This window comes from Athene noctua, chromosome 15 (assembly GCF_965140245.1).
Source record: "Athene noctua chromosome 15, bAthNoc1.hap1.1, whole genome shotgun sequence".
NCBI classification, from domain to species: Eukaryota; Metazoa; Chordata; class Aves; order Strigiformes; family Strigidae; genus Athene; species Athene noctua.
The window spans coordinates 13421671-13445216 of record NC_134051.1 but is presented as its reverse complement, the minus strand read 5'-3'; the positions used below and the strand labels follow the sequence as shown (position 1 = coordinate 13445216).

The 23546-nt window shown below is 39.7% G+C and overlaps 1 protein-coding gene across 3 annotated transcripts in view; it reads right to left on the bottom strand.

Moving 5' to 3' along the window:
* The window catches only part of MYH11 (myosin heavy chain 11), a 61725-nt gene that overhangs the window by 3121 nt on the left and 35058 nt on the right, over window positions 1–23546 (bottom strand). For 2 of the 3 annotated variants that reach the window (XM_074918951.1, XM_074918952.1), the window contains 32 exons: window positions 23008–23151; window positions 20222–20317; window positions 19719–19837; window positions 19409–19561; window positions 18792–18965; window positions 18429–18602; window positions 17862–17976; window positions 16766–16959; window positions 16475–16596; window positions 16290–16359; window positions 15988–16148; window positions 15065–15173; window positions 13995–14126; window positions 13499–13705; window positions 12996–13133; window positions 12212–12335; window positions 10789–10960; window positions 10026–10238; window positions 9740–9884; window positions 9448–9654; window positions 8256–8360; window positions 8011–8163; window positions 7351–7599; window positions 6886–7098; window positions 5972–6184; window positions 5130–5291; window positions 4257–4385; window positions 3603–3691; window positions 3236–3359; window positions 2871–3079; window positions 2198–2306; window positions 1562–1734 (listed from right to left, as the gene is read on the bottom strand). In XM_074918951.1, coding sequence (XP_074775052.1) covers window positions 1562–1734; window positions 2198–2306; window positions 2871–3079; window positions 3236–3359; window positions 3603–3691; window positions 4257–4385; window positions 5130–5291; window positions 5972–6184; window positions 6886–7098; window positions 7351–7599; window positions 8011–8163; window positions 8256–8360; window positions 9448–9654; window positions 9740–9884; window positions 10026–10238; window positions 10789–10960; window positions 12212–12335; window positions 12996–13133; window positions 13499–13705; window positions 13995–14126; window positions 15065–15173; window positions 15988–16148; window positions 16290–16359; window positions 16475–16596; window positions 16766–16959; window positions 17862–17976; window positions 18429–18602; window positions 18792–18965; window positions 19409–19561; window positions 19719–19837; window positions 20222–20317; window positions 23008–23151 — 4897 coding nt within the window. Of the gene's footprint in view, window positions 1–441; window positions 474–1561; window positions 1735–2197; window positions 2307–2870; window positions 3080–3235; window positions 3360–3602; window positions 3692–4256; window positions 4386–5129; window positions 5292–5971; window positions 6185–6885; window positions 7099–7350; window positions 7600–8010; window positions 8164–8255; window positions 8361–9447; window positions 9655–9739; window positions 9885–10025; window positions 10239–10788; window positions 10961–12211; window positions 12336–12995; window positions 13134–13498; window positions 13706–13994; window positions 14127–15064; window positions 15174–15987; window positions 16149–16289; window positions 16360–16474; window positions 16597–16765; window positions 16960–17861; window positions 17977–18428; window positions 18603–18791; window positions 18966–19408; window positions 19562–19718; window positions 19838–20221; window positions 20318–23007; window positions 23152–23546 lie in introns of all 3 variants that reach the window. The other variant, XM_074918953.1, reaches the window with a different exon arrangement.

Sequence of the window (23546 nt, the reverse complement as noted above, 5' to 3'; positions counted from 1 at the left end):
GAAATACTGTGAAATTCTAATGACATGCTGTGACATTTCATATTCATTAGTCCTTTTAATCAATTCTACTAATTAATGGTATATTTGATTTGAAAAATTTTATTCTCTGCGGCCGTGCACAAAGATGAGGTGCAAAAAAGACGATTTTCGTGCAGAACAAGTCAGAGTACATTATTAAGTACTCTGTTGGTAGAGCTTGTGAGAATGCAACATTGGTAAGTCTATATCAGTACATAATCTACTTGTAAGAAAGATGTATCCCTGATGAACAGCTGATGGTAGCTAGATTATTGTAATATTTGTCTCTTTTTGAGAAAACAGATTAATGCCAAGATATCCAAGCCTTCACAGTTTGCAGAAACCTCACATAATTTTTACTTGGGCCAAAGAAAATGGAAATTTGTGCAACACAAGCTAGCTGCAAAGTTGAAGGCATGGTACCTGCTTAGTCATGCGAAGGTTCCTGTGTCCCTCTGAAACAGAGATAGAGAGTCCCAGGCAGTTATACTAAGCACATGGTCATGATCAGAGGTAGGTAGATTAATTTTAAATAATTAAACAAAGTACATTACAGCCAATTACATTACATTTAGATAAAACAAAAATGAGCCTTGTGCTATTCTATGTAGAAAGGGCTGGACACAGCCACTCCTTTGTAAAGTAGCCAGGAGCACACACCACCCAAGATGGTGCTAATGAAAAAGGCATCCCTAATCCTTCACTTTGAAGTAAACCCGCATCTGAAGGTTAATGCATGTTCCTGGTAAACACACTGGCAACTGCTTCAACTAGGGAAGTGCTCTACTTTCATCTGAAATACTGCTGGGTTTAGGTAGAAAGCGAAGTTTTATGGTGTGATGATGCAGATAGAGCAATTTCCTTGCAATTCAAGTCAGCCTCTTTATTTGTGAGCTGGTGTTTTCAAACCCAGTGAGTGCAGGAGAACTCAGGATCAACTGACTGATCACAGTTTTTTTCTTTTTCCCCAGTCAGTTTTAACAAGAAAATGCAAAAGGACATTTTCATCTTTTCCTTGGTCTGATGATACTGAATCCTTTTGGAGTCCAAAAAGACTTTTGCAGAATAGTCATATAATGTGCCTTGCCTTTTGTTACCTGTGACGTTGTCTAAAACTGTTTATGGTCACGTGTGAGTTGTGCATGTGTGAAAAGCACAAGCATTGCTACCCGTTTTGACTGCTTCTGGACAACTAGATACAGCTGTTATATAAGGGGTGTTTTCAAAAGCAACTAAGCCTAATTCTGTTCCTATTTAGGCCAACGGGAGCTTTGATTAGAAAAGGAGTAAGGCTGTGCCATGTTATTACAGCTGTTCATCTCACAGCTGACATCCAGAGATTGCTGCAGTCTATGAAATACACTTCCCCTTCTGACTTTGGCCTTTTGTTGTACTTGCCAAACTAATTTAAGGGGTAAGTTTGCAGTATTATCAGTGTCTGTTCTTGAAAAAAAAAAAAAAAAATTCCCACTTCTCTAGTTTAGTTCTAAATTTCAAGGCTATCAATGAGTGGGAGTGGCTGTCCCAAGCAAGGACACTCTACCTGAGCTTGCTCTTCAGTGCTGCAACCTCACGGCCCAGGGCGTCGTTACTCTCAGTAGCTTCATCCAGCTCTCTCTGCAGCTTCCTACGGTTTGCATTGATACGCTGAGACTCTTCCTCAGCCTCCTCCAGCTGCCTTTTCAGTTGCTTGAGTCGTGTGTTGCCTTTCTCGGCCTAAAGGGAAATTTTAGAGTAATGCTTCAAAACAGATCCAATAGCTTTATTTTCCTCATTTTAATTTCATACTTCCCTTGAGAGTTTTACTGAAACGGCCTGAATCAAAGGTAGAAGCTTAAAACCTAAAAAATATTGCAATAACTTTGTGGGAGCTCATTTTGATGATAGATACCATGTTTGGACACTACCTTGTTGTTTCTTTTGCTGTGCAGTCAGACTGTTGCAGCTGGCTGATCGACAAGGACTACTGCTTTGGCACTTGACTCAGCATGGAAGAAGAATTATATTGTCCTGTCATTTAGCGAAGGGCTGTATAGGTCTCCCAGCATAGAATCCAAGCAGAGAGACTGCTTTCTAGAGGGATATTTCTTTGAGGCAGAACATGGACTCTTCCTTTCTTAGGGTAAAACCTGAAAATCCCAATGCCCTAGACTAAGATCCTCATGACACAGTCTGATACCTGATCTTTGTACTGCTCCGCTTGTTTTCTCTCATCCTCCACCTGCAGCAATGCGTCCTTCAGCTTCTTGTCCTTCTGGCGCAACGTCTTGGCTGCAGCCTGCTTCTCTCTGCAAATGACAGTGCAAAATTTGGTGATGTGGAAGGTCTGTAGTGTTCACCTGCCTCGTGCATGTTGCTCATGAAACTGGCACCAAGGACCCATATGTTAAAGGTCTTACTGAATTTAACAGATGAATTCTAAGCAAAGCTTAAAGGGTGTGATCTGATCAAAACAAATACGTGTCTTTACTGTATGCTAGAGGTGCTCCAGGAGATCTGTTCTAAAACACAAGGTGATTTCCTCAATAATCCTACAAATGGCAAAATGTCTTATGGCAGCTAACCTGGCAGGGTCATAGGGGAGTTACAGTAAAAGGTAGGAATGGAGGGTAGCAGATCCTTGCCTTTGATACCAGTAGAACTTTTCAGCCATAAAATGGTTCTTAATCAGAACCTATGACAACTCTGGTTACTGGCCATACATCTGAGAAATGTTAAATGAGGGAGAAAATTTACCAAGCCTTAATGGCACTGAGAGCCTCATGATGGCACAAATCCTGTACACCTTTGTATACTTAATCTCATTATCTGGAACAATAAATGGACAGTTGTGTCCTCTGGGAGACCAGTACCTGGCTTCCTGTTCCAATTGCTCTTCGAGAGAAGCAATTTTGGCCTCTAGAGCAGCAATTGTAGTTTTGAATTTGGACTTCACAGCTCCCTCCATCTCCTGCAGCTTACTCTTCAGCTCTTTGTTCTGCCTCTCCAGTTGCTGCCGAGCATTTTCATTCTTCTGTGCAGCTGAGCGCTCTGTTGCCAGCTCATTGTTCAGCTGCTCGGCCTGCAAGGGTGAGAATGGATGCTGTCAAGTGTGGCATGCTTTCAGAGAAACGACAGGTGGAAATTTGGAGTGGCAATTCTCCAGGTATTTATTCAGAACCACAAACAGCTTTTTCTGGACCACAAACAAAAAGTGATGTGCTGAAGTAAGCTCTACCTGCTGTACTGCTTTCCTCATGCGATCACCCATTGCCTCTATGTTGCTTTGCTCCTCTTCCAGCTCTTCCTCCAGTTGGGCAATTCTTGCCTCCAGGCGCCGTTTCTCATCCTGAAGGCTTGTCCTGTAAGTTTAAATTTAGTAAGCGTGTTGTTATTGCTCTGACCGGTTGAATGTGTCTGAAACTATTATGAACTGTCAGTAATTCGTAAAGAGAACTAGTGAACTATATGAAACTTGTCATATGCGTGTATGTTGTGTTGTCAAGACCAGATGGCTATTGGGACAGGAACGTAACTTCTCTTGGCAGCCATGCAACATTCAGCAGCATGTTTAAAGCCTTGTGAATCATCCAGTCTATTCCTACCTTCCAGAAGTAGCACTTGCAAGTTCCTCTGCCATCTCTTCTTTCTCCAGATCCGCTTGTTTGCGAGCTCTCTCTGCAGCAGCCAGATCCTAGGAGAAAAAAGAAGGTAGCATAGTAAAGAAATGAGCAAGTAAATGTTCAGATAAACAGTTATAGCATGATACACAGGACTGTAAACTTTCTAAAATGGGTATAAGATGGACTGTCATGTTAACAGAATAAATTCTTGTCATGTCATATAAATCCTAAGGAAGTACAATGAAATACATTTTATCGAGCCTGTCAGCTGGTTTCTGTTTTATTGGTTTTAATCACAGGAATGCCATTTAACACACATAGGAGTAATAGCACTATCAAGACTTCAGGAATTTATAGCTATTGAAAACAATTTGTGTTGGATCATACAGTTCATTTCCCTTTAAGACTGGTGAACTGTGCCTTCCTCCAAGGTGATTTTTTTTCAGCTTAATCTGTTTGTGCTCAGATGTAGATCCAGCAGCTTTAGTGGAGTGCATGGAGCACGTGGAACTTGTTAAAAGTGCTGCTTATAGCTTTCCATCCCCAATAGCTATTACATTATTTCACTGCAGTTCTGTTTTTCTACTGAGGGTCATATGTAGTCTGCTTCATACTGCTCTAAGGTTCCTACTTTACCTCTTGAAGCTGGATGAGTTCTGCTTCCAGGCCCTTTGCTTTCTTCTCATTTTCTCTGGCTGTAGCAAATATTTCTTCTCTGGCAGCCCGTGCATCATCCAGCTCTCGTTGGTAGTCCTTCATCTGAGCCTTGTTGAAAAGAATAACAGAGATTTATTTTTGTGTGGCTTTATTACAATTTCAGTAGAAAAAATTGAACAGAATAGATCACATACATGTTTACATAGTCATAATGCCTCTTAAATTATATTTTCTGGAGAGATCAGCTAGCACATGTTGGAAAGGTCGGAAACGCTATTCCAAGAAGAGTGATGCTTCCACTTGCACACTGTGACTTTTGTAATGTCTATTGTCTGTATTTTCTCTGAATATTTGAGTACATGTGAAGTCTTTCCAATACATTCCTTTTTGCTGTTTAGCTGTCAGCTTATGACAGAACAGATGATATGGAGACTTACAGTACCAACAGAAAAATGCTAATTCAGAGACAACGTGATTTCTGAGCAGTCTTTTATGCTTCTGAGTCAAGTATTAGAACCAGGATTGAAGCCTTGTAATGGAATTTATTGTGTAGCCCTTTCTCTATGTGGGAATCTGTTTTTCTTCATGGGGGTAAGTCAATAGGCCAGAGAATTTTAGAAGCTCTCTGCAGTGATGAAATTTAAGATTTTCATCATTGGCCATGTGAAGTTTTCCACTGTCTCTCAAATTGAGCATTACAGTACTGATACTCAAATCTGGGAGTCTGGTTAAAACTCTTCCTCTAACCAGTGGTCTGTAATAGGCATCAAGGTCACAGATGTCACCTAACTTTCATATTGTGGCTGTACAAAAGACAGCAGTGGGAAAAACTATATTTGTGGGATTACATACCTGTAACTTACGAAGTTGTTTGATGGCTTCTTCCCGAGCTTTATTAGCAGAATCAGCTTGGCTTTCTAGATCTTTAACATCAATCTCCAGCTTCTTTTTGGCTGCAGCTGCCAGGGCACGTTGCTTCCGTTCATCTTCCAGTTCTGTTTCGTATTCATGGAGCTGATCATTAAAGAAAACACCTTAAGTTTAGGAAAGTCCTTGAGCTCTCAAACACTTTGTGTATGTCTGATTAATGTATACAGATATATACTGTATACACTGTATATCTCTATTAATTGTGATTTTCCTGGCAGTTAAAATAGATTTCTATTTTGTCAAAAAATTAAAGATTCTTGAAAGGAGTCAGCAATTTGTCTTCTGTATCCACAGATAATATGTATATTACAAGATGATGACTACAGCAGTTTTTATTGCTGTCCCCACACTTCTATACGAATAGGCTGTGTCTTGTTTGTTTAAATTTCTAGTGATTTTTGTATCCATTTAGTGTACCTTGGGAAAACATCTATATTAGAAGCTGTCTTTTTTTGCTTGCATTGAGAATATAGGGAAGGTTCTTTCAACTGTGTCAGAATTCCTATGTTTTATACCGTATTGGTTGTAGTGTTAAATTGCTCCATCTGTTGGCAGTTGTGCACCTGCTACTGAAACAGGAAAAACTTATGCAGTTTTGTGCCTTTTTCAGTACAATAACCTACTTTTTTTTGGTATTTGCCAAGCACAAGGCAATATAATGTTTTCTTCTCATTATAGTAAGGTGCTTTTACTAATGATGTGAGGCTGGGGATTTTCAACTGACTTGGTTAGATATTTACAAAGGCAATAATAGGAAATGGTACCTGTTTAAGGAGTTGTCTTCTCTTCTCCTCATTCTGTTCATCTCTGGCTTGTAGATCTCTTTCAAACTGGCCTTTCAGGGCCTGCATATTAACCTCCAACCTGAGTTTGGCATCTTCAGCAGCCTGTAGTTCATCCTCTAGCTCTTCTAATTGTGTCTTCATCTCTTCTACTTGCTGTTCAAGGGTCCGTTTAGATTTCTCCAATTCATGGACCTTTCAATAAAAAAGCATTTAATAAACTTGTTATAAGAAATAAATATAATTCTAGTTAAACAGAGTCTACCTGCAATATAGGCCACACCTGAAAATACCAGCTGTGGACAATGAGTGAACTAGTCTGCACTGAAAATGGTGGTTTAGCATTTTTTGTACATTTGCAAATCTGTCTTAAAATAACCTGAGATTCTCCTTATCCCAAACTTTCATTTTTAAATCTATTCAAATATTATAATTTCATTAATTTAGTATTAGGACTAATACTAGTATATCACTGTAATGAAAGAAGTGATTGGCAATGCATTGGTGGAAGTTTGCTGCAGCCATCCATGTAAATGTTAGACTGGTGACAAAGTCAAATATAACTAATAAAATCAGATTTGTGGAGTTTACAACTTGAAAGCTGCTTCAACTAATAAATTCTTTAGAATCTCTTTAATGTTTTTTCAGTCATAGAAATCAATAAGAATCTTCATGTTTGAGGTCATGTTAAAAATAAAGATGGCTTACAGTTCTTTGCCAAGTCTCTTGAAAGTTTGGACACAGATGGAATAACCTTTGTATTCTGTTTGAAATATCTGATCTTGCTGAATGGATTTGTGTGCTACAGAGAATTTCCCATACTGAAAACAATGATCTGTTTGTTAGCTGCTATTTTAAGTTATTGTTGTGGAAATAGTTCTAAGCCCAAGACTTACATTCTTGCCAACATCATCTTTGGAGCTAACAAGATCTTCCATTTCAGCTTTCAACATTTTGTTCGTTCTCTCCAGTTCTTCTTTGGCTTCCAAAGCCTCTTCAAGTGCTCGGGCCAGTGACAGAGCCTTTGTTTCTTTTTCTCTAGCTTCAGCTTCTGCCCTGTCTCTTTCATCTGCATATTTTGAAGAGATGTTTTTCTCTTCAGCTAGCATCTGTCAAAAAGCAGTGTTAATACAGGAAGTCATTAGTAATGGGAGTTTTCTATTGCAGTGGGTTTGTCAGTTGTTAATGACAGAGAAAAATCTCTGCTTTTTGATAAATGTATATAAATAGAAAATTAACCGGGGTATTGTAATTAAATTTTTGGGTTTTGTTCCTGCTTTATCTTTCACTAAGTCAGTGGAGACTCTGAGTTCCAGAGAAGTTAGGTGATAACACATCAAGGGAGAATCTTAAATCCATACCTGATCAAACTTCTTCTGTTTCTTCTCCAGGTTGGAGACCAGCTGACGCTGGTTGTCTAAGTCCACCACCAGGTCATCCAGCTCCTGCTGGAGTCTGTTCTTGGTTTTTTCCAGTTTGTCATAAGAAGCAGCCTTTTCCTCAAACTGTTGTGTGAGACTTTCAATTTCCTTCTGAAGTTTCTTTTTGCCTTCTTCCATGGTTTCTATTGTGCTGGAATATTCCTGTAGCTTCTTCTTAGAGTCAGAGAGCTGAAATTTGAATTCAAGGACAAATCTTTACAGCAGTGACAACACCTTGGTAGAGAAGATGGCCATGAAACAACCAAGACACAGAAAGCTTGTCTAATGTGAAGCTAATGACTAGTTACCCATCACCCTCATAAAATGAGGCCGACTGCAGCCCTAGTATGCACATACAGGCCTAGAGTGCAAGACTATCTTGGGAGCTACCTTGCATTTGTACCTGTCCTACTGATCACGATTTAAAGAAGGAGAGTGCAGGCTCCACTGTAGAGCTTCACTGATGCCATCTGTGCTAACAGCACCAGTTCCTTGAAGGTCCACATACTGTGCTAGGATAGTTCTACAGATCTGAAACCTCTGTAGTTATTGACAAAACTCTCAGTGATGGAGCTAGTGATTTAACTATGGCACTGATACCTGTATTGTCAGTGTTGAAATATGTCTCTCCAGATTTTGTTTTGCTTCTACTTCTTCATCCAACTGCTCTTGCAAGCTGTTCTTCTCGTCCTCCAGCTGACGAAGCTTGGTAGATACATTTAGCTTCTGCCGTGTTTCTTCCTGAAGCAGCTCCTACAGTCACCACATCATCAATACAGTCATTAGTCTTTTTAGAGTGCATTTAATAAATATTGTAGGTGAGCTGTTACTGGATGCAAGTTTACCTGTGTATCTTGTAGCTGAGATCCTAAGGTTGCAACATCTTTGGTCAATTTGATTGTCTTACTTTCTGCTTCATTGAGCAAACCAGTAACATTTTCAACCTCAACCTATGAGAGATCACAGTGATTAAACTCAGTTATTTTGCACAACTTAAACCTTCCTCTAAAATTTAGTTTGCTCTAGATTGAAATCTTAACTTTGAACAGGATCTGAATCTGTTTGTATGTTTCTAGGTCACCTCAAGCACCAAGTGTTTCTATCTTAACTGGAATTCACAATTTTGCCATAATTTTTCACTACAGTATGTGGGATTTAAGCCATGTGGAACTAAATCCTACCTGCAAATTCTGCAATGTCTGTACATGTCATCTTTATGACCTGTGTATTAAGACCCTCAAGGTCTAATGCCATTTTTGTTTAGTTTATCTTCGTATTTTATTACTATCTACCTTCATATTTAATTAGTATCTACTTTTGTATTTTATTACTATCTATCAAAAAATAGTAATATTCATAAGGCAATAGTAGTATGTTTCTTTCAATGAATTGCAAAGGGGAATGGGGATTTTTGTAGATTCTCCTTCCTCTTCCCAAGTTTGACAATTTGATGCATTTTGATATTTTCTTATTTATCCACTAATTTAAAATAATAAAATCTTACTGCTGCTATGAACAAACTTGATCAGTATTGCTGGACATTGAACATCTACCAAAGAATAATTTTAAATTATCTTTAGTTATTTCTTATTAGATGCTAAATCACAGATAAGTGAGAATTCTTCTTCCGTTGTAATTTTTTCTGAGCACATCTTATGTGTTTAATAGATGTCTAATCCATTTCTAGAAGCCAGATCCGTATCAGTGTTCCCCACCACCCAAAAATGAATGAACAGAAAAACTCTATAAAACATGCAGCACAGTCACTGAACCAGTGGTGGCATTACAGACTGCAACGTGTACAGAGGGATGGTGAGATTAAAAGCTCTCACTTCCATGGGACACAGCAGCCGTAATTCTTTAATTGTGTGATAATTCAGGTAGGAGTTCAAGGTAGATTCCTACAGATGATAAAAAAAGTAGCATTTTGGCTGAAGTCAACAGGGCTGGGATTCCTCCAGATATGCCCTCACAGAACAGTATAAACCGGTCTTCTCAAGCCCAAGGTGTTACAACAGAAGGTCAACTCCTTCCTACCTGTAGCTTATGAACTTTTTCATTGAGTTCTGTCCGAATACGTTCTCCATCAGTGTATTTGGACTGTAACTCTTGCAGCTGTACTTCCAGCTTTTTCTTTTTGTGTTCCACATCTTGTTTAACCTGATTCAGGCTTCTGACTTCATTAGCCAAATCAGCGTTGTCTTTCTCCAGTGTCTGTTTGGTCTTATCCAAGTTTGCTTTTGCCTACAAGCATGAGATGAAGAAAGATCTATAGAAGGAAGCCATGTTATCTAGCAGATAGTTTTCAATAAGATGGATTTCTATTTACCCGTTTAAATTGTTCCAACTGCTCTGTTAGCTCTTCCACAGCTTGAGTGTGCTTTTGCCTCATCTCCTGGACCTGGGCTTCATGAGTTCGAGTCTCCTCCTCCAGAGCTCTCTTCAGCACTGTGACCTCCTGTTCACGCTTCGCTCTGGAAGGTAACACACACAAGTGGAGCAGCAGCAAAATGTGTTCCAGTCACTGGGAAAATAGCACTAGTGCACAGTTACTAGATAGTATTGTACTGAGCTTGTTGACATTTATTTTTGGCCCATGTGCTGCGTCTCCATACCTGAGCTCTTGCTGGGTGGCTGTGGTATCCAAAGTATCCTCAAGTTCTGTCTTAAGAGCCTCCAGCTCTTCACCTAGGTCTCTCTTCTGTTTTTCTGCTTTGTTTCTTGCAGCTCTTTCAGACTCCAAGTCTTCCTGGAGATCAGAGATGTGAGATTCCAATTCACGGATCTTCTTGAGGGCATTATTCTTCTGACTAGTTTCATCTTCAAGCCTGAAAAAATATTTATTTTTGTGTATTAAAAACAAAAAATAATTTCATTTTGAAATTGGTATACAGAGATTAAAGATTTACAGGTTCTGTGCAAGAAAATACCAAAGAAAGAGAGGGGATTGATGCAAAAAGGATTTGGCAGCTGTACTTTATCAGGACACAATGTCTAGAGACGCTCATCAGCCAGTTCAGCAAAAGCTTTGGTCAGTGTTGTCCCTCTTAAATTAATACAGAAAATCCACTGGCACTCTGGATGGATCTTAAGTAATTTCTGCCTTTTGCCTATGAAGTATGTTGTTACACATCATTCTTTACTTGATGGCACTGGGAAGAGGCATTTTCATTGATACCTGGAGGTAAGCTTATGTGTGTATGCGCAAACAATAGTATAATTTTTTGCAAAAGGAAACTTGGAAAATGGGGAAAGCATGCAGGGAGGATGTGACTGACAAATGAGATGCGTGGCCACAACATCCCAGTGTCTGGGAAGGGAAAATACATATGTTCCAGCCTGGGTTTTCAACCTGTATGCAGTTTCAGGAGTGAATACCTGGCTAGAGCAGCCTGCAGTTCTTCCTCCTTCTTGGCTAGTTGTGCCTTCAGCTCAGCAATTTGTGCCTGGAGCTCTGCTATTTGCTCATGTAGATCCCCCGACTCCCCTTCCAACTTTCTCTTAACTTTCTCCAGTTCTTGTCTGCTCTTCTCTTCTTTCTTCAGTCGCACTGAAAAAGTAAGGATTTTGGTCATGGGAGTGTGTTAGTGTAAGGAGTCCTTAATCCAAACTTGAACTTAGGCAAAGAAAGATTCTGTCCTCCAGTGAGGCCATACATGTAACTGCTGCATTTCTGAAGCAACATGCAATATCTTACTGTCATCACTTATTTCTAGCCACCCCAAAGAATAATTTATCTTTCTCCAGAAGAAGCATTAATATTTTCTCAGTTTTCTCTCCTCTACTCTTTTCACAGAATCACAGAATCATCTAGGTTGGAAAGGACTCTGGAGATCATCTAGTCCAGCCGTTCATCTAGCAGAGTTCCCACCTACAGCACATCCTTAAGCTCCAAATCGACCCTACTCGTGAACACCTCCAGGGATGGGGACTCCACCACCTCCCTGGGCAGCCCATTCCAACGCCCAACAACCCGTTCTGTAAAGAAATGCTTCCTAACATCTAGTCTGAACTTTCCCTGGTGCAACTTGAGGCCATTCCCTCTTGTCCTGTCGCTTTCTACTGGGCTAAAGAGGCTCAAACCCAGCTCCCTGCACCCTCCTGTCAGGGAGCTATAGAGGGTGATGAGGTCTCCCCTCAGCCTCCTCTTCTCCAGACTAAACCCCCTCAGTTCCCTCAGCCGCTCCTCACAGGACATGTGTTCCAGACCCTGCACCAGCTTTGTAGCCCTTCTGTGGACATGTTCGAGTAACTCTATGTCTTTTTTGTTGTGAGGGGCCCAAAACTGAACACAGTATTCAAGGTGCGGCCTCACCAGCGCCAAGTACGGGGCAAGACCCCTTCCCTGTCCCTGCTGGCCACACTAATCCTGATACAAGCCAGGATGCCATTGGCCTTTTTGGCCACCTGAGCACTGCTGGCTCATATTCAGCCGGCTGTCAATCAATACCCCCAGGTCCCTCTCTGACTGGCAGCTCTCCAACCACTCCTCCCCAAGCCTGTAGCGCTGCTGGGGGTTGTTGTGGCCCAAGGGCAGCCCCCGGCATTTGGCCTTATTGAAGCTCATGCAGTTGGCCTCAGCCCATCGCTCCATCACTTTTGTATGTTAAAAAAAAAAAAAGGTATCTGTGGTTTATGCACCCTCAGGTTTTGGTGATTCTCATGCAGAAAATAGCTTCAACATAAGAAATTTGGAAAACACCCCACAAACTTTTTAGAAGTTTTCTCCAGATTCTGTTTATGGTTTTTTGTTGTGGGCCAAGGCAGAATAATGGGTATAAAACACTCTTGTTCATGTTACCTTCAAGTTCTGAAATCATAGATTCGTGTTTGTTTTTAAGCTTTGTAAGATTTTTGGCTTTTTCTTCTTCTTCTGCAAGATTTGTTGTTAGATCACTTATTCTCTCCTCAAGGAGTTTTCTTTCCTGAAAAAAAACCCAAAAAACTTCTGTTAACAAGTGTCTGTCATTGGTGATAGTGAAGCAACTCTCTGCAAACTAAAAGTATCCAAGATACTGTCTTTTTATGCTCTATTTATTGAGACTGGAGTGATACATTTCAATTTGTGAATTACAGAGGATCTGAGCAGTGGTGTCTGTGAATTCCATATTCTCTAGTCTGCTGCTATTAGAATCTTGTACTCACTCTAAAGGCCGGTAAGTACAGTGCCCAGTTCAGAGGAGCATCCCCTTTCAAAAAGTACTGCAATACATGCTTACTTCCAGTTTTAATCATGAAGTCTGGTTTAAATTAGTTGAAAAGCAATAGAATTATTTATGCTGCTTGGGGCCAAGAAGACATGTCTTCCACTGATTGTGCTTGATTGCTGTGGGTATTTTGCTTGAAGATACTGTTATTACAACGGACCTCAAAACCAGTAATTTTACACAATTTTGAATTGTTTAAATGAACATGGAAAAATTATCAGAAATTTGTTCAACAGAGCTGAACAGATGGTCTGGTGAATCCATACATCCATGAGACTTTATAGTCAAGAGTATTCCCGTTGTTCTACTGGAGGAGAAGGTTTTCTCTCACCTTGCACTATCTTCACAAGGTAAAGCGAATGAACCCACAGTGCTTACCTTGGTTAGCTTGTTGTTCTGATCTTCCATTATGAGAATATCATCTTCCATTTTCTTTATTTTTCCATCTGCTGTTACTTTTTCAAGTTGCAGTTTCTGCCTTGCAGCTTCTTCTTCTTCCAGCTGTTCCTCAAGGTCCTTTGAGGGGAGAAAAAGAAACCCACAAAACATCAATTCTGGAAATAACACTTGGATTATAGGAATGCTTAATGCTTGTCACTGTATGTGGGGTACGTTGTAGACTTTGTTGTTTTTATTAAGAACTAGACAATATGTAATGCTTGGTGATTTAGGAGGAAAGATTTGATAAATAAAATTGGGATGGGGAAGAAGAGAATCTGGAGGAAAGAGCATTAATTGCTCTTACTTCAGTGGCACAGACACATTCTACAGAGGGCTGTGTAGCAAGCAAGCACTTTCAGAGTATCTAAGGTTTGCCAGTCTCTGTTTTTGTCCTGTGAGATACAAGTTATTGTCTCCATTTGTCACTTATGCTTCCTTACCAGCATTTGTTGTTGCATCTTTTTCTTTTCTGCTTGCAGCTGCTGGCTGCGTTCCTCTTCTTCCTCAATTCTGGCTTCCATCTCATGCAGAATCTCTTCCAGCTCTTGTTTCTTAGCAGCTAAACGAACTCTCATCTCTTCAGCTTCAGCATACAGTTCAGTTTCTGCCTGAAGCTGTTCCTGAAGGAGGTTCTTCTCTTCACAAAGCTACACAAGTAAAACAGATAGGAAGTGAAACTTTGATTGCAAATTGCCCCACAGTGTCATTTGGTTCGATAGTCCTAGTGTACAGTCAGGCAGCTCTACCACAGGTTCTTGTGTGGGCATTGGGCCTCTACTGAAGTAACTAGGAGTTTGTCTGCACTGAACTTTTGTTCTGGACCATTGTTATTAATGCAATCATGATTACGAAGAAAAAAGACACCTTCTTTGTAATAGCTTCTACAAATGGTGAAAGAATAGTATTGTTTCCTGGAGGCTCAGAGCTGCGAATCACCTGTGTGTGTTTCAGTTCCAGCTCCTTCAATTCACTCTCTGCTTTTTGTTGTCTTTCCTTAGTTTTCTGTAGTTCCTCATCCTTGGCCTGCATTTCTTCCTCTTGGCGGGTGACTTGAAGCAGTGGTTTCACCTGAAAAGGAAAAGATTTTTGAAGAATGTTTCCTGTCAGTATTTATGTTACTGAGCATGGTACTTAAAGGTGCCCAGCTGACTGGCACTAACGGTAGCTCTGTCTGTTGTTGCTCAGGTGTTGGACAAATACTGTCCAGCCAAGCTTGATGCAAGCATCTTTAAATCAGCAAGCTTCAGCAGTGTTGTTCTTGGCCATTTCTGCGTTTAATTCTTGGAGCCTTATAATCACCTCTACCTCTAATAGTGTCACTTCTTGAATGGCTGCAAGACTCTTTTCATTCACTGATAATGTACAAAAGCTACATCTTCTGCATAGAAAGGCAATATGCACCTGCAGGTGTGTGTTACTGAGTATGTCTGTTGCATGGAAGGCTGCTATCAATGCAAATAGGCACAGTTTTCTGAATCCAAACTGAAAGCCATTCTTAAAAAAACCCCCAACAAAACACAAACAAACAAACAAAAAAATCCAAACCAAAATACCAGGCCTCTTCAATAGGAAAATAGACTTATTTTGCTTGAGTACCTAGCAGGAAGATGTTTAGTGTCCCAGTTAGGGAGCTACTGAGGCCCACATAGATACATCACTCTGTATGTTCATGAAACTCAGTTTTACTCTGTCTTATTATTTACCCCTATGAAATGATTTTATTTTTGGCAATTAAAAAAAGTCCCCAAACATGCAAAATCTTTCAGGAATCTCTGCTTAACTGGTTTGTTCTCTCCTCAAGCTAGAACTAACTTTAATGTTAATAGCATTGTATAACTATCCAAAGCATCTCTAACTGAAAATTTTGTGATGCTAACAAGGCCCTTGCCATCAGCTGCAATGGACTTTGGAACAAGGAGCATGCCTGACATGGTCTGCCTCAGTATCTTGTGCATTTAATTTCTTTTGGAAAGTGGAGGAAAGATTCACTGATAGCAGTCACTCACTTTAGTGAACAGTCGCCACCATTGCCAGTTCCTCAGCTTCAGGTAAGCAGCACAATTTCTTTGGATAACCTTCATTGCAGTCAGCTGTTGCTGTCTCTTGGCAAAGGCTCTGTGATTAAAAACAAAGCAAATTGGTTCAGTCTCAGAATATAAGGTGTCTGCAAGATATGCACGTTAAGCAAAGAAACTCTTTGAGAGTCTGCTGGTTAGCCACATGGTTTGAGAAGTCCGGCACAAATTTTTTTATCACTTAAAATGTGCCTGTACTTTCTTGAGGAAAGGTAATAACTCTGTTTAGCTTTCTCTGATTTCATTTAGTTCTCTGGTTTTTGGCTGTTTGCACAAACCACAGGTAGGCATGAACAACAAAGTATAGATCTAATTCTGAATGTGAACATCTTCCCAGAGTACACAGGCACTCAGAACTTGCATTGATCATCATTCTTGAAACCTATAAATTTCTTTGCTCAGCAACTTGAAAGCCTTGGTAGTGTGTGGAAAAAGGGCATTATTATTAGTTTTGTGATGTACATTAACTGAGATCATGCTAGATGATCAGCACTTCATGCCCAAGCTGTGTAAGAAATTATTTTATGTCTTATAAATGCCAATGGTGCTGCTACTTGTAATAGTGCATAAGACTCTAGTTGTAGGCTAGGATGCTCCTCCTACGTGTTCATACACAGAGAGCTTACTGTACAGAGGGTGTAACTAGCCTCACAATATAATTGCTTCCTTGTAATCACACTAATAAGCCTCTTCTGGGTGAATTCTTCATTGGACACAAGTTGAGCTCTAACACAATACAAATAATAAACAATAATAAAATGTCTTAATATCTTCAGTTTGTTGTACAAAGAACTAAAGGCTATTATAGACATGCTGCTGGAGAAAACATTCTTTTTGTTAGCACATAGTCTTACTTTCTTGCTAGGTAGCCTCGGCACTGAGCCTGGAAGGTGATGATAACATCTGTGATCTTCAGGTCTCTCTCTTCTTCTAGGTGAGCCAGAACACCAGTTCTGAAGAAGATTTTACTCTGTCCAATTCTGTACAAGTTGGGATCAAGTTCTAATGCTTTGATCTGGAGGAAAAAAGGGATATTTAACTCCAGTGCTGAGGTTTAGGGTGTTAAAAATTACTTCTCATTTCTGTTCACTCTCAACAGCTTTTACATAAGAAGTATAGACCTGATTATCAATAGAATCAGGAATGCTTTCCTCACCATCAGTATGCAAGCCTGCTTCCCATCCATGAATCCTTTAGGAATAGCATTTGCAGCAAGAATTTCGTATCTGCCAAAAGACACTGACATTAGGGAGGCTGAAACACATCAGATTATTTTGTACAGACAAACATGTATTACACTGACATTAAACCCAGAGTTAGGACTGAGTGAGGGATTCCTACCGCTGACGGAACTCCTGGAAGACAATCCTGTTGGGGAATCCCTGCCGGCAGATACGAATACCTTCCAAGACACCATTGCAGCGCAACTGCTCCAGCACTAAATGAGCATCAAGTTTGCCAGCCTGGAAAGGGAACCGAAAATGGGTTTAGCACAGTAGAAATTCACCAAGATGTTATCAGCTGCATATCTATGTTTGAAGACGTCATTCAGCTCTGAGATGTGCTGGTACAGTGAGCAGCTCAACATGAATAATGTGCCAGGAGTCTGAAAATTGAATATTTGAAATTTACCCTTTTTTCATGATTTGGAATGATACAGCGGACGAAGTTGGGATTGGTATTCCTTAAAGTGGTCATCAGTTTGGTCAGCTGCTCCTTATAGAGTTGTCCAACAGTACGGAACATGCCTTTCTTGGTTTTTGAAGCACTAGGGAGTGAGCTTTCAGTCATCTTGGCCATCTGGTCCAGCCCAACTATACGATCCACTGAAATAGAAAAGTAAGTATGAATGGAACTGCTTATAAACATTACACCTGCCACTGGCATTGTTAAACTGCAACTTCCCAAAGAGGAAAAATATATTTTTGAGGCAGTAGAAGTATACAAATGAAAATACTAGAAGAGCCTTCTGGGTAAATAGTCTACTTCTGTCAAACAAGAAAATGAGGATCTTTTGTTAACTAGTGACAGAACAGGGCAATTGAACACAGAATATATTTTATTTTGTGTTTGCGCTATAAAGGACAGTCCTGCAAAGTATCCAAGTAAGTGGTAGGTTGGTGTCAGAACCAGGAATAACATTTCTTGACTCGCATCTGTAACCTAGTGGTTCTCTAGTTAATATTCTCCCGCAGTTATTTGATAATTCGGAGCCATCTTGCTAGTGTTTGCATGCACATTTATGTCCATGTATTAAATATTTATACTGTGGTATATGTGTTACAGATCCATACAAACTTTTTAAAGACAAAGCGGTTTCTATGCATACAGACATTCTGACTGAGTCAGGCTGAGATTATACAGCACTGGAGAGAACTGTGCAGGACTTCTGGGAGAGGAGTGTGTAAGGTAAGTCATTCGTAAAACCCAACAACAACCCGTATTAAATTAGGTCTATGCTATCACATTGCAGCAACATTATAACAGTGTAATGAATAATTTTTATTCAGTTGCTGAATAATAGTAAGGAAATTTTTTGATAGTGCTATCTAATGATACTTCCCATAAATACATCTTTATAACACATTATTCTTGTTTCTTAGTTTAGTCTCTTCTATGCTTATCATTTTCACACTTCTGTCCTGCCAGCAAGGGATGGCTGACAAAAAGTTCTGGTAGAGGTTTCTCCCTCTAAACCACGTTACTGATTTAGAGTTACAATTCATACCATCTTTCCAAAGATCTGCTACAAATTTGTCTGAAGACTGGTTCAGCAGAGAAGTCACGTTGTCATTTAGTGGATCCATGTTCTTTGTTAGCCAGGCAGTTGCATTGTAGGTAACCTGTGGGAAACAGTGCTATGTCAAAAATCTGTTCTTAAACCTGGAGCATCCAAGAACACAGGGCGCTGTATTAACACAAAATCATACAAATAAGAATAATGTGAAAAGCTTTCTATGGCTCAATGCTGAGATGAGTATTTATTCTCTATCACATGCAAAGCTTTTTGCGGACATATCCATGGCAGGGTACCTGCCTTTAGAAATGCTTGCTAGAAAGGAATCTGAATTACTTGAATTTTCAATAACCCTGGTGATGATTATTTTTGTTTTCATGTGACTTAGCGCAGCCATGAATGTTTTACAAATCTTATTTCATTAAAGCACTAAATATATACATTATATAATTAAAGTCATTCCTTATCAATCTGGGTACTGGACTGTTTGGTATTTTTACCATTTGAGTGTCAAAGAATCAAAGTTCCCCAAGTCAAAACAGCTCAATTGTCCAGTACCTTTCCTGCATAGTGCATTATACAGAACTCAGTTTTATCCTTGAGTTGCTTGGGCTTCTGGAATTTGGGATGGTTGCCTTGTTCTTGACATAGTTTCTCCACTAAGGATGTGTCAGTAGCTTTGGGGAACCAGCACTCTTCATCCAGCAGAGCCAGGACACCTGGAGGGTTGGTCTGCAATGTAAGCAATATCAGATCAGTATTATCACAGGCTGAAACAAAGAAAGAGCACCACCTTATGTTACAAATCCTCCCAGGCAACAGACGATCTGAAATACCTTAAATGGTTCTCTTATTGTACTGATACATAACTGACCCTGATGCAACCTATGTACCATCCCACCTATAGAGATATAATCTTACTGGTCTTTCAATCAGCTCAATGCAAGGTTGCAGGTCAAGGCCGAAGTCAATGAAATTCCATTCAATGCCCTCTCGCTGGTATTCCTCTTGCTCCAATATAAACATTGTGTGGTTGAAAAGCTGCTGAAGTTTCTCATTAGTGTAATTGATGCACAGCTGCTCAAAGGAATTGATCTGTGAAGGGGAAAAAAGTGAACGTTGGAAAGAGACCTTCAAGAGGGAGCTTAAATGACAAGATGAAATTTTTATCTTCTATTTCTTTTTACATACTACAATAATACAAATATAAAGATCCATATTTTTCGAATATAAGGTCTTGAAAATTTACAGTAAGTTCTCGAGTGGTAAATTTTTGTACTCATTTGTCCTTTATTTTGTCAATAAACCATAAAAAGCAGATCCTGGCTCTCAGCAGGAACATGCTGCCAGCCCCAGACCTTCCTGCCCAAGGGAAATGCAAGCAGCCAGGTGTAGTAGGCCTGTGGGTCCTGCTGGCCACGAGCTGCTAGCAGCTTGAAGGAACCAAATTGGTTTTGTGGCTCTGAACTTAGATTTTTGTCATTTTATATCCAAACCACTGCATGATAATAAGCCAGCTTGTGTCCCTGAGTACATACCTCAAAAATCTCAAATCCAGCAATATCAAGGATCCCCAAGAAGGAAGCGCCTTGTCTTTTTGTTTTATCAAGAGCTTTGTTTACACGAGTTAGAATCCAACGGAAAAGACGTTCAAATTGTGCTTTGGCCAAAGCCTCTATGGCAAAGTCCGCCTGAAACAAAGAAGACAAAATTGTAAGTGAAAGAAGAACCCAACTAGCTGCCCATTTCTATAGAGATGAGACAGAAAACTGACATTTCCCTTTAGGCAATATGTAAGTAAAAAAGGAGAATATTTTTAGGAGAGCTGAGGAGACTGCGAGTAGATACCTGCTCTTTGGTCTGAGCTTTCTGAACAACATCTCGTCCTACTTTGATCCTTGGGGTTAGAATAGATCTTGTGAAATCTGTCACATTAATCCCCATCAGGTGACACACTTTTTGTGCAGCTAGAATAAAAGAGTGAGATTTTCTTTCAGATTGAATTTTCTCTTAGCAGGTCAGTAAGTGTGAATACAAGCAGCTGAGCAAGTATGTGAAGTTATTTATCTTACTTAAAAGCTCCTCTATTGTACGCACAAGTGATGCCACCTGCCATAAAATTATTATTCATGATCCAAGCAGCAAATTCACTGTTCATCAGTTTTTGGATTCAAGATTACTAGAAAGGTAACTATAATTCAGCTGATTTTAAGCGTGGTATGACTTTTAAAGTCTGTGAAGTACATATGTAATAACAATTAAATAAGAAATACTAATAAAGAGTGCTTACTCAGCTGCTATTTTATTAATTTTTTAAATGCTAACTACATTTTTTAAGTGGTAAATCATACCAGTATTGTCTGGCATAGAAGCTTGATCAGTGTTTCTCTCCTTCTTGAAGACAATATTACCCAGTTGTAGGACAGATGAAACAACCCTCAGTATAGCTGTAAGAGAAATAAATAATACAAATCAGGAACAGAATGGACACATTTTGAAAGCTCTATTTTCTGAAATAATGAAGATTCATTCTATTGCCTTTGTAGTCTGTACCTCTATGGAAAGAGCTAGGTTTGCTATAAAAGACTCTGCCATTAACTGCAGGAGTTTGAGAGCTGATTAAGCGATGTCTCAACAATCTGTACAGTGGAGTAAACAGGCCAGTCTGGGAGCACCAGCACCTCCAAGCTAAGCTGTGACAGCTCCCCAGGCAGAGACCCCCAGGACTCAAGAATTCATCTCCCACTCACAGTGGCTTGTAGCATCTTCCCTGCTCAGTCACTTGGCAGTCTGTATCTCTGTCTTTAAAATAAAACCAGATCTATGAATTACCAGTAGCTTCAAAAATGTGTGGCACTTCTGGAGCTCCAGTTATGCAAGAACATGTGGATATTTAGTTGTGCAGCTAAAATCAAATGTATACAAGTCTTTGAAGGAGTAGTGTCAAAGTACAGAAAAGTAATTGATTAATGTTTGATTACTAAAATATATGTAAATGTGATGTCACCTAACTTCAGGTAGTAAAATTTACTGGTATGTTACAGATGAAATTGTATGAATCCAGATTTCTCTTTGTTTATTTGGTAAGCTTAGACAGGAGAAGAATACAGTCCTAATGGGCTTATATTTAAGAACATGTAATCAAAGGGGTTCAGACAGTAAGGTAACAACTCCTGTTGCTCTAATGGAGAATACTGCTGTCAACGCCAATACACATGCCCTGGTAGGAGAACGAACCAGTCTTCATCAGTGACATCACCTGAATTTACCAAGGCTGGGATTTGCACTGCTGTCCTGCAAGGCAAGACATTTTTTCTCAGCACCCTTCAGTCACTGATGCAGGGGTGGGATGTGGCAGAGCTCTGCCGCTGCCTGCCACAGCTGGGCCAAGGCTCAAGTGATGGGGTGACGCTGGTTTTGCCACCAGGTATCACTTGGGGCATGGCAATTTGAATCCACGGGCGATCACACTGGCATGCACCCGCCAGGCCCTGCACGCTCCCAGGGACAGTGAGAGGTAAGAGCTGTGCAGACAGATGACTCTGGCAGGCCCACATTTTCAAGATAGTTTAGTTGTTTATGCTCTTTGTTTTTATTTCTATTTTCAGTGAATACAAATATGAGCTATTTGAGCCTGTTCCATTTCTTTCAAAATTAAATCACAATTGTTTGCAACTTTTTCATTCTGGTTGTTGGAAAGTTCTGAAAAAAATGGCTTTAAATGGTCATTACTGTTGTTAGAGCTGTCTTGAATTCAGTAGTCTGTTTTGGGTATGTATGGAATTCTTCTAATGAGAAATCTTCCCTTTCATATACACAAATTATCCTTCAAAACACCATGTGTTACAGTACTTTTGCATGCTGACAACTGCACCAATATTGTATAATTCAAATGGGTCAGGAGTGCATATCATGTTCCTCCTATAAGCAGGTCTCCAGAATTTATAAGAATTATAAGAAAAAGCCTTGCAATTCTTCAGTCAGATGGACAGCAAAATATTGTGATAATTATTTTATTTGATCTATGTTTAAATTACTATATAGAGGTGCCCTGTGCATCACCAGTTGTTCTGTTCACCACAGAGATAATTTCTCTTTGATGATATATACTCTTATTTTCCAATATAAGTGGTGATTCTTCAGTATGTCTTTCACTGTTTCCAGCAAGTGCTGCCAGTTTAAACCTTTGAAGGAGGTGATTTGCAAAGTTTTCATCGTTGGCTTCAGCTGCTCCCCATGGTACCCACTGCAGCAATGGAAAAAAGTAAACCACTGTAATAATTTTTTTAATAGAACTTTTCTAACAACCTAAAAGCAGTAGATCATAATTAGATTTCCTTGCAAAAACAGTCACCCTAATACTCACAAGGCTTCCTGAAGCAATCACCCTGTTTAATACAAACGTGGCAATGATCCCAGGGAGGCTGGTAGCATTCTGTGTGGTGGATCTATGGCAGCGGTTTCAGTGTCTTCACTGCCAGTCTATTCTTGGCCCCTGCTATCCTCCCTCCAGATTCCTGCTGCTGGTTTATGTTGTCTTCAGGCACTGTACTGCCACCAGTTCAGTTGTTTGTTGTTACTGGCTCTGACCATGCTGCTTGTGTTACGTGATCTTGATCCTGTGTTTAGATTGTGCCTTGATCTTGCGTCTCTTCTGATTGCACAGAACTGAGTTCCCATATTATTCTTAATGGGAGGTAGAAGCAAAGCTGTTCTTGAGTTTTGCTTTAATGGAGAATCTTCATTCTCTTTCCATGAGACATCTGTGTTTTAATACATCTAATACCTCCTGAGAAGGGGGGAAATCTGTGGACACTAATTCACAGTGCACTTCTTGGAAACAGTAGCTAGGTAATGGTTGGTAACAGTTTTACACAGAGGAAACATGAGGCAAAGGGGCTAAATAACATGGGTACATCTAGAATTCTCCAGTTGGTGGTTCATGCACTTCTCCAGAGAAACATGGACATAAAATCAAAATAATCTTAATTTTCTTATATGAATGTAGAATCTTACTTCATATGCATATTTTGCAAAGTGATTGTTCTGGGCAGAATTAACCTCTGTGCATTCGCATCTCTATGTAGTGTCACTTGCAGATGTATACCTTGAATACAGTCTTGCTAATAAGTCTCACCTATCTGTTCCTCTTCAGTAAAGCCCATAATTGTCATGGCTTCCAAGGTCTCCTGGAACATCTCATCATCTTGCTGAGCAGGAATAGGCACGTGGCCATTGGATAGGAAGGTATAATTGCCGAACCCTTCCAGCAACAGATCATCTAAAAAGGAAAGAAGAAAAGCTTTACTTAAGTGCATCAGCTCTACCAATGAACAACAAGAAAAAAGCCAGTGTTTTCACCAAAGGAAGACTCTTCTTGTATGAGGAGTTTAGAGTCTCTGCTCCTCAGTGGAATTTTGCACCCTATGGAACTCAGATCTGAGCCATTCTTCCCAAAAGTCTTTCATTTAAAATAATAATAAAAAATAATTAATGACTCTTCCATATTCATCTTCTTGGTATGAGATCTGAATGGGTTTACATCTCCTGTAAACTGAAACATCCTATAAACTACAAACAACATGTCTCAAACAGGTGGATGGATATCAGTTGAAGTTTTCTTATAACTCACTTGAGAGAATTATTGTCTATAGCTAAAGAGCTGTTTATTTATAG